The sequence below is a fragment of the Hyaena hyaena genome, unplaced genomic scaffold (genome assembly GCF_003009895.1).
Source record: "Hyaena hyaena isolate Hyena2069 unplaced genomic scaffold, ASM300989v1 scaffold_1148, whole genome shotgun sequence".
In the NCBI taxonomy this organism is placed as follows: Eukaryota; Metazoa; Chordata; class Mammalia; order Carnivora; family Hyaenidae; genus Hyaena; species Hyaena hyaena.
In genome coordinates, this window is record NW_024081782.1 from 35,605 (window position 1) to 46,844 (window position 11,240).

General features: G+C 39.3%; 1 protein-coding gene across 1 annotated transcript; it reads right to left on the minus strand.

The window, feature by feature from the left end:
* Positions 1–2,868: 2,868 nt before the first annotated feature.
* On the minus strand, positions 2,869–10,901 carry TOMM7 (translocase of outer mitochondrial membrane 7). Its single transcript, XM_039222522.1, has 3 exons — positions 10,735–10,901; positions 7,027–7,075; positions 2,869–3,088 (listed from the first exon to the last, which is right to left on the minus strand). Exons 1-3 carry the CDS (start codon positions 10,835–10,837, stop codon positions 3,073–3,075), a joined length of 168 nt encoding a protein of 55 aa, XP_039078453.1. The 5' UTR covers positions 10,838–10,901; the 3' UTR covers positions 2,869–3,072.
* Positions 10,902–11,240: the final 339 nt, after the last annotated feature.

The window sequence follows — 11,240 nt, forward strand, 5'->3', positions numbered from 1 at the left end:
GGCAGATTAAAGAGAGGAAGCCAAGTATGTGGATATCTGAGAAGAGTTCCAGGAGAGAGAAGAACAAATCAGACACCAAGTATGTACCTGGCCTTCCCAAACAAGGAGAGAGCAAAACAGTGAGAGTGCAAGTGAACCTGCAAGTCCTAGGCAATGAAGAGATCAAAGGCATCCAAGGCCAAATTACAGTCTTGAAGGTCATGGGAAGTAAAAATTCAGACTTTTACTCCCAGTGACAGGAAGCCACTGCAAAGTTCTGATGAGGGTGTGATGTGATCTTTTAAAAGGATCACTCTGGATATTATGTAAGAAACAGGCTTTAACGTGTAGGAGGAGGAAGGCTACGGCAAGTCTAGGGCAGGAATTCTCCAGCCTAACTTGCATCAGTCACCTGGAGGACTTGTTAAAACACACGCTGATCACACAAAACGCTGTACACAAATGTTTGTAGCAACTTTATTCATAACAGCTAAAAACTGAGAAACCAGATATCCTCCATGTACATCCACACCACAGAACACTACCCAGCAATAAAAAGGAATTAAGCGGACACACACACCCTAAGTGACTCCACAAATGAATATGCTGAATGAAAAAAGCCAGTCCCAAAAGGGTATTTATTGTGTGGTTTCATTTGTCTACTTTTCTTGAAATGACAAAGTTATAGACATGGACAAGAGATTACTAGCTGCCAAGGGTTTGGGAGTGGGGTATGGGTGAGAAGCTATATAAAGGCAAGATGAGGCATCCTTGGGGTGATAGAAAAATTGATTTATCAGTGTCAGTACCCTGACACTCTAGTTTTACATGTTGCTATTGAGGAAAACTACATAAGGATACAGGGATCTTCCTGTAACATTTCTTACATTGCATGCAAGTCTAAGGAGATCTCAAAATAACAAGTTAACAATTCAGAATAATGGTTGAAGTAATTAAGTTGCGAAGATTGCTAGGCCTCACCATTTCCAGACCTGAAAATCTATACTTCTAACAAGTTTCCAGGTGATGCCAATCTGCTATGAGAACCACCAATTTAGAAACCACCTTGGGACAAATATTATTCCTATTTTGTGGAAGAAACTGAAGCCTAAAGATTAAGTGCCTTCACCAAGGGCTAGGAGGGCCAGGACTCAAACCAGATCCTATCAATTCAGTGTTTTTGCCTAAGCCCATTAAGGTCAGAAATAATTATAAGGACTCTCTAGTGTCTAACATAGAAGAGACCACTGCTTGAATTGGATTGCACAGCCCTAAAATAAAATGTAGCTTAACTGTAAACATCTTGCACACATTAAGACCTACACACACATCCAACTATATACTAGTCTTAGCTCTTACCTGTGCTTTGAACAAGTGCTTAAACTCTGTTCCTTAGCTTCCCCAGATGGGAGATCAAGGAATAGTCCCTTTCTACTTTGGATTTCTTACTTTAAAACCTGCTGGGTTTTTACAAACAGCTACAGGTTAACCCTAAATGAACACAAAACCAGTTATGTTTGCTAGCCCTATGAGCATTTTATCAAAATGGACACCTAACAGTTTCACTTTCTCAATTTCTGAAAATCTTGACAGAGAAAGGGAAGTAAACATGCTCCACAATTCTAACTAAACAAAAGTTCATGAACAACACTAAAATGTAGCCAGGGTGGTGGGGCACATTCTTAAGCAATTCTATGGGATTTAAAACCTGCTGAGAGTTTTTAGCATTGTGTCTAGCTTCAAAGAGACATTGAAGCAATTAACATTAAATGCTTGCCAAAAATTACTTTCTTGCACTTAGCTCTCAAAAATTCCACTTTAAAATCTCCTTATGCAATAAACCTCCATAATAGTCTCCTAGGTCTCCATGGCAAAGGTAACAAAACTTGAGGAAACAGGCTTAAATAGCTAAGAGGGTTTTACATCAGGAATAAGGAAGAACTTTCAGGGAATGATAGCTCTAGTCATCTGAGATTATATTCATCATTATTGTCTACTTAAACACTGGACGCTTAAAACATTCAAGCCAAAGGGCTCCTCCCAAATGGTCTATCTTGTTTCAGGCCTACTTTCCTATACTAATTACAATTCTTAAAACTAAGAAAAGAGCTATTCTGTTAGATTTACGGAAACTGCTAAATGAAAATAGGCTTCAAATACAGGTAAAGTTCCCAGGAAACCAGAATCTGGAACTGAAAGCTAATTCCCATTAACCGCTTTAGTAAAAAGCTACTCTCCCTATTTAACTATCCATGGGCTCTTGCCCAGCCAGCTCTAGTTTCAGAACACAAGGGAGGAAAATCTGAGACTCATTTAACTGACAAATAAATCAGACACACAACTCCCCAGAGCCACTCGCATTCCCTACCAACAGAGCCACAGAACCCCTATTTCTTTCCATGACAGCTTTATTCCAATGGAGTGCAAGAAGTAGGGGCCCAGTCTGTCAAACTGAGAACTGTTTCTATTTTTACGACCTTTGAACATCCCAGAGGGAGTTATTAATTCAATTCAAAAGGAAAGTGGAATCCACTGGTTAAGTGAATGGCCAGGAATTAACTTGAAAGTTCTATTTATTTGAGAGAGAAAGTGAAAGAGTGTGAGCAAGCAGGGGAGAGATGCAGAGGAAACAAGTGAGAGAATCCCAGGCAGACTCCACACTGAATGGGGAACCAGACGCAGGGCTCGATCCCACAACCCTGGGATCATGAACTGAGCCAAAATCAAGAGTTGGACACTCAACCGACCAAACCCTCCAGGTGCCTCGAAAGTTTTATTTTTCAAGGTAGCATCTAGGCACATAAATAGATTCATTGTTTAGAAAAAGTACAAAAGTCTAAACTTTTACCTAATGGTCCATTATGTTCAATTCAAAAAGGACTCAAGACATAACATTGTTAAAAACATTTATTTAGATACAGTCTATGATAAATAAGTCAGTAGAGGTTCCACTCTGCCACCGATTCATGTGAGAAGAGCCCTGTGCCATCAACTGGCGAAATGTCTGAACGATGTCCCAGCTGTCATCCCAGCCAGAGTGCACACCTTCCATGTTGTTCCTGTCCATTGATTGCTTCCAAATCCAGATGACCTTTATCCCCAAAGTAAGCTAAAATGTTTGTGAAGAGGAGAAATAAATTAAACCCCAAAGTACAAAACTTGAACATAGTTTAATTAGATTTTATACATTTATGTTTGTTTACTCAACTATCAAATTCAGAGACACTGTAAGACAAGGATCAATCTCACTGAGCCAAAAAAAAGAAAAAAAATCAAACAAAGAGATACATATTTAAGGAAATACAGTTTTGTTACTTTTCAGTGTAGTTACCTATTATAAACAAAGAAGAAAACAGAAGTTGAGGTTGATCAAAAGATAAATGATTCATGATTTTCATTAACGTGAAGGACTGATGAACTCACAATATAAAACTGCATCATTAGATACCATCTCAGTAAAGCTGAAACTAACATTTACTGAATGTTTTCTATGGGTCACTATTGTGTGGAAAGTTTCCAACTCCCAATTATGACCTTTATTTTAAATACGTGGAAACCAAGGCTTTATGATGGTTCCTAACTTAAGCAGTAGAGTGGGATGTGACCCAGGTGCTCTTACCCATTAATCCACACACATCTCAGGTGCAATTATTAGCCTTCATTTCAGCCTCAACTAACTCTTACCTCAATCATTCCAGCCACTTGCCCAAACTCCTAAACAATTTCTTAAGAGGATTCTGGAGGAAGAGGTGTTTTTTGTTTGTTTTGGTTTTGTTTTTGTTGAGGTATTTTATTTCTATGTCTTGCTGATTTAAAATGTGATTTCTAATAATATGTCACGTTATATAAAATCACATTACAAAATGAAAACCTGAACATTCTATTCTTAAAAAAAAAAATACTTCCCTTTGCCTGGGGGAAAAAACCCAACATGCATCTATTCCCAATTTTCAAAAGCACATTAAAATCTTCCATTAAACCCCAAGTATTTTTGCATACAGTTAAGATATAAAAATAAACTCTTCAACTATTAATGTCTCCTTCTCTATGGTAATGAGCATCCAAAATAGAGAGAAAAGAAAATCTTATACAGATAATGGGAACAATGATTCTTAGTTAGCCTCAGTGTTCATTTATTTTGCCTAAATAATGTTTTACTCATTACTGCTTTGTGTTCATTAACGGACTGCATTTTGAATATAGAGTCCTCTCAATCAACATCTGCTGACCATGTATAATGCACCAGCTGGGTGAAAGAGGACACTAAAATAAATATGGTCCTAATCCCTAGGAACCCAACAACTTAGCAAGGGAAATAGACTAGTAAATCATGAACTATACTTATGTAAGTATTATAACAAATGATTTTATATATAAACTTGACATTAATGAATAACACATTTTATAATAAAACATTTACATTAATAAAAATCCTAGCCAATTTAATTCTGTTCCTTTCAGGGTACAGTACAGGCAACCCAGGAAGGCCTCTCTAGTCAGCCTCCACAGCACAAGCAGCACAGTATATGAAATTCTCTAACTGAATAACCCTTCTCAGGCACTCAACCAATTCTTACCTAAATCACAAATACCCCTGGAAGGAAACCAGAAGACATCCCTAATGATGGAAGAGAATGAAAGACTCAGCTCCAGAGAAGAGAGGAGTACTAAGACGACACATAGTGAAGAAATGAAAAAGCAGGGGCTGGTTGCTTCATCCAGACTAGCTGTGAAGGGCCAACTGTTGGTGGAATAACTGAAGCCAGAAAGAAGTACAACGGAAGAGTATGTTCTATTCCCATCTCTGGATCCTGTATCACCTGGGGCCCAAAAAATGCTATATCCCAGCTTGCAGATCCTACCACAAGATGCAGTCCTACATCAATTCTTATCCAAAAAGCCACAAAGAGGTCAGAGTCATTTCATTAATTCAACTCTTGTTGGCAACTACTTTAGGTACTTATAGGACAAGATGTACTTTAAATAAGCAACGAGCATAATAGAAGACAGAGAATGATGCACACAAAAGAATATTATGGGAACACAAAAAAATGGAGAGGTCTCAACTAAGAGAAGGGGGTAAAGATTTAAGGAAGTGATGACATTTGAGACTGGGCTTTTCTAGACATAGGTTTTCATCAAATGTAAATGATGGCAAGAACACTCCAGGCCAAGGGAACACAGGCACTGGGACAAAGGCACAAAAATATACAGTTTACTCTGGGATTAGCATGCAGTAGCTTGTGCTAGACCAAGTGCTCACAGGAGAAAGAGCTGACATAAAGAAGATGACACAGAAAAGATTAAAAATGACTATTAACAGTTTATTGCTTATAAATTACTTGCGAAGTACTCAGCATACTTCATATACAATATTCTTATTTCAATCCTTAGGGAAACTTTATGAAGCAAACATTAAACACAACTTAAATATTAAACACAACTTAAATATGAGGAAACTTCATCCTAGAAAAGTTAATGGCCTCTTGGGAAAAGGTATTTGATAATTTCCAGTACCTGGAAAATGTTCACATAGAGTGACCAAGCAGTCCCATCTCTGATGTTTTTCCTAAGGTAATATTTCCAAGAAAATAACTGGTCTGAGTTCAATCAGCTAGTAAGTAGCAGGTACATTACCTCAAGTCCCCATTTTATAGTTCAAAATGTAGAGGCTAAGAAAAAAGAAACTTCATGGGAATCACTTGAAAGCAGTTTTAAGCCAAACCATAAATGGTTAAAGGGAGAGCAAAGTGAAGAAAAGCAGCAGTGAAGATCATTTATTGAAGAACTTTACCACGGAAAAAGAGAAAAACTGCAGAAATGGACAAATTGAGGGCTTATACAGTGGAAACTTATAAGAAGAAAAAACCTTTTCCTGTGAGGAGAGGCTGGTAAGGCAGAGGGTGTGAAGGAAATTCATTATCAGATGGTAGTGTGCTAAGAAAAATGGTAAGATTTTCTGGGGGAGCCCACATGACCCACTGGAAACAGTGTAGGCTTTGTAGATAAACATACTCCACCACCTACTGACTCTGTGATCTGCCCTCAAGTACTGAAGTGACAATTAGAGACACTGTATATAAACCACCTGAAACAGTGACTAATGCATCATAGGTGACTGTAAGAGACAATACTATTATTTTCTGACCATTCTAGAAAAAAAAAAGTAGTTTAGAGTAGGAGTTTGAAGAACAGAAGTTCTAGAATAGACAGTGAACAGTTTGTTAGAGCAATCCACAAATGTCCATAAGACAGAATGTTAAGATGAAAATGCACAGCACCTGGACAGGTCCTTGTCATCATCATGCCACAAATTATCAGTCTTTTACAACAAACCTGCCTGTTCCAGATTCTGCCTTTATACACACACACACACACACTTGAGTATACAAACATGTATACTGTGGGTATGTGAAGTTTTCACAAGTGCTTATCCAACACTGGCAAGACTTTCTAAGATAGAAATTTGACATTACATTTTCAGAGCCATAAATGTTCATACACATCAACTTATTCCTCCCATGAGAATTTATTATAAGGAAATAAATCAAAACCTGTCTTTCTTAAAATGTTCACTATACATTATATAAACTACTGAAATTGAAAAACCTAAGTGATAAGTGATCAAGTTAGAAATATATGGATATCGACTGTAATTTTAAGTGAAGAAAATAAAATCCTATGTATTCTTGTTAAAATGACAAAAGGCTGAATGAAGATAAAACAGAAGTATGGGTAATTAAAAAATTTATTCACCTTTCAAAGCAGTAGGATGATACATTAGTTCTTTTTCTTTTACATACATTTCTTTATGATTATAACACAGTACAGTACAGTACAAGCAAATTAGGAAGGGGAAAGAAAGTACTTACCTGATAACACAAGCTAGACTGATCTACAAACCGCTGCAATTTCCCAAAAGCTCAAAACTGACTGACTTAGTACAGCACCATTTACAAAGCCTACCACTACAACTCTCTGCTTCTTCATGATTCAGTACTAACAGATGAACATTTGCCCTGAAATGTTTATTTGTAAGAGCAGTACCTCAAAACAGTTGGTTCAGGCATTCCTGGATCTGCACCCCTCTTGAATCCTGGGAGATAAGGGGGAGGAGGAGAGAGAAAGAGAATAAATAGCAATTAAAACTTTAGCAAACAAAACATTTATAATCAAGACTTTCTTTTCAAATCAACTTAGGGTAGGCTAGAATGATATCCGTATCTATTAGCACCATCTATTTACCTGTGAGCTAGAGAACAGCCCTGAATCTTAACTAGGGTATGAGATTATGTCCAGGACAAACCAGTAGGGAGGACAAATAACCTATTCTTATTATATACACAATTAGCACAGAAGCCCTTAGCATGCACTTTATTAGTCTTCACCTTTAAAAAAGGTGATACAACTACCAAATCATACTGGATAAAAGATCACAAAGAGCAAAATGAATTTTTTTAAAATTTTTTACTGTTTGTTTATTTTTGAGAGAGAAAGAGAACATGTGCGTGCAAGAGAGGGGGAGGGGCAGAAAAAGAGGGAGACACGCACTCTGAAGCAGGCTCTAGGCTCTAAGCTGTCAGCACAGAACCTGATGCAGGGCTCAAACCTACAAACCATGAGGTCATGATCTGAGCCGAAGTCAGATGCTTAACCAACTGGGCCACCCAGGCTCAATTCTTTTTTTAAAGATCTTTTTTTAAATTCAATTTTTTAAAAAACAATTGAGGATATCAATTTTATCTCCTACAAACCTCTTTTTACAAAGCAGTAAAAGACTGGAAATAAAAAGAGAGGAGGACAAGTTATTGTTTAACCATCTAATTAAGCCAACACTCTTATTTACAAGTATGATCAAATAAACCTCTTATTATTTAAAATATATTTCTTTTTTTTTTTTTAATGTTTTATTTATTTCTAGGAGAGAGAGAGAGAGAGACAGCGTGAGCAGGGGAGGGTCAGAGAGAGAGGGAGTCACAGACCGAAACACGTTCCAGGCTCCGAGCTGGCAGTCAGCACAGAGCCCGACGCGGGGCCCAAACCCACGAACCGCGAGATCATGACCTAAGCGAAAGTCGGACGCTTAACCGACTAAGCCACCCAGGCGCCCCAAATATATTTCTTAACTGGATAACACATATGCTAATTTGCCGATTAAAATTAGAGTAAGCATCAAGAACTGAGTGGTATGAAATTTTACCCCATTTTCAAGACAACAAACTAGCCTACAAGTTTCACAGATGCTGGTAGAAGACACCAGATCCTGAGTTAGAAACAAAGGGCAGTTTATTACTCCCAGCAATAATTATAGTCAGAATATCATTATTTTTAGATGAACCCTGATGTTAGGGAATCACAATCTTTTGTAATGGGCAGTGAGCATTGTTTCCCCTTTGCTCTACCAGGAGATACTGTTTTCCAAGGCTGTTCATGCCACAAACATCCTTAAAAAGATAATATGGAACCAAAGGTGGTCAGAACCTCTGCTCACAAGACTTGTAAAAATTCAGGACACCATGGAGAATTGTGTTCCAACAGGTAATTGATTAAAATCTTCCTACTGGTAAATATACAGATTCTTTATCACGTCACTGTTCTATTTTATGGCACTATATTCCCATGTACTTCCTAAAGCCCTAAAAGTTATGTTTAAACCTAAATTCAATCCACAGTTTTAGGTTTTAGTAAGAGCTCTAGGGGAGAAGAAAAAGAAACTACCTGGGAACTAGCTTGGATATAAAATTAAATCTCTAGGGGCGCCTGGGTGGCTTAGTCGGTTAAGCGTCCGACTTTCGCTTAGGTCATGATCTCGCGGTTTGTGGGTTCGAGCCCCGCGTCGGGCTCTGTGCTGACTGCCAGCTCAGAGCCTGGAGCCTGTTTCAGTCTGTGACTCCCTCTCTCTCTGACCCTCCCCTGCTCACGCTGTCTCTCTCCTAGAAATTAAAAAAAAAAAAGTAATAAAAAAATAAATAAAATTAAATCTCTATGCAGCGAAAGGAAAAAGACAATGATTAACAAGGAAAAATTACTAAAGAGATAGCTCTAACATTCTGTCAGCCTGAGATGGAAGGTAGGGTGAAAAATCGCCATAATGGTACTTCTAAGAAAAAGAATACATCCAGTGTGCACAAAAAGAAAAATAAACTCGGGGGGGGGGGGGGGCGGAAGGAGCGTTCTCTTCAGAGGAAAGCCCTTGATACACAGAATGTAGCAATCAGCTACAGCTTTCTGGCTTTAGAAAAGGAACCACAAAACAGAAAAGGGAGGAGCGAAAGACAGATATAAAAAAAAAGGACCCCCTAGACACATCAATGGAAAAAGGAGGTCGCACAAAAAAGGGGAAGGATCTAAGTCCCTATACCTTTCTTAGCTAAAAGGAGAGTTTGTCCTAGTTTTGACTAGGTAAACTGGGCCCTTCTACCATTAAGTGAAAGCTGGGGTGGAGCAGAGGAGCGGGTGGGAAACACAGCCTGTAAGAGCAGGCTATCATAATTATGTATTCTAATCCTTGACACCTATACAAAGTTGCTAAACTCTAGAAAAGTTGATCAGTGGGCTTACATTTCATGGGGAAATGGGAGCCACAGCTACCTGGAAAACATCCAACATAATCAAAGGCTCTGTCAAAACTAAGAGTGAATGTACTTTATCTTGAACAGTGCAGGACACCAAAAACAAATAGGAAGCAGCACCTTGTTAAAATCACAGGGTTTTCAAAGTGTGAAACTGAGTTTCAGAAAAAGTCAAACTTTATGCTCAACTGACAGAGCTGAGACCCTTTCCTTTCCACCACGTTGTACACTTGAAACTAATATAAATAACACTGTATGTCAACTATACTTCAATAAAAACAAAACAAAAACTACCCAGAGCTAGAAACAGGATGAAGTCCCAATGTGGAGCCCTAGGTGACAATATTTGCCTAAGCACTTAACTAATGTCTGCAGTACAGCACAGTGGTTAAGAGTATGGGCCTTGAAGGGGTGCCTGGGTGGCTTAGTTGGTTAAACCTGGGACTTCAGCTCAGGTCATGATCTCTGAGTTGGTCCAGGGGTTCCAGCTCCTGCTATCCTGCTGATAGCTTTGGGCCTGGATATCTCCCTATCTCTGCCCCTCCCCCAAACGCACTCTGTCTCTCTCAAAAATAAACATTTAAAAAAAAAAAAAAAGAGTATCGGCCTTGATGCTCTGTTACCTGAGTTCAGAGCTCCCCACTTAACAGCTGTGAGTTCTTCAGCAAGAAATTTCTGACTCCATTTCCTCGCCTATAAAATGTGATCCTAAGAAAAACCATCCAAACTCTTCACTGTGCAACTAAGAAAGCAACAACTCTTGTCATAATCATGCTTCAAGTCAAGGGCATACCCACAAGGTCTACAGGCCTCCAGTTAAGACCACTAACAGAAGTGAGGACATGTGCCCCGAAAACCCACCTAGTGACAAAGAGTGAATGGTCGCTTTCAAATAGATCAGGTCGTCTAACTCTCCCAACAATCCTCAAGGGTAGGTCACCTCTATTTTACAGATGTAAATACAGAATGAGAAGGGTTAAGTAACTTGTTAAAGACCATTAAAACAAAAACAGTAAAGGACAGAACAAGAACTTGAACTAGGGTTAGAGCGACCCCACTGACTAGACAACATCTAAGAACGTGCACCGCGTGGTCTGTCTCCCGCCCTAGAAAGCCAAAAATGGAGACGAGGCCTCCGCACACCCTTCCCTCCCGCCTCCTTCCAGGTTCTCCTCCTACTGACCCAGGTAAATCACGAGAGGAATAAAGCCCCAGCGAATGGCAAATTGGCCGCCCTTAAAGAGCTGCTGAAGCCTCTGCTTGGCCTCTTTGCTCAGCTTCACCATGGCGACAGCCGGAGCCGCGAACTGAGAACACTCCTACACCAGCGGCAGCGTAAAAAATCCGAAAAAGAAAGAAGATGCGCACGCGCCAAACATCGCATTTACGGCAGAAGTCGTGACGCACCCAGCAGAGGTCGTAATTCATCGCCTGCACAGGAGGGACATCCTCCGCAGCGCTCTCTGTGGATGGCGCATGCGTGACTGTTTGTCCTCGCTCGGAATCCTGCTTTTACTTTCCTATGTTTTAGGAACCGCCGGTTTTTGCTGATTGTAGGATATTGAAAGCAGTGCTTCTGGGCTTCCTTCAGCCTGTAACGCCCGTTCTCCTTACCCATGTTTTAATGTGCACCTCCAAGTGTTCCTTGCCTGAGAAAGAAGGAATATTAACTAAATTCGAAAGGACTGT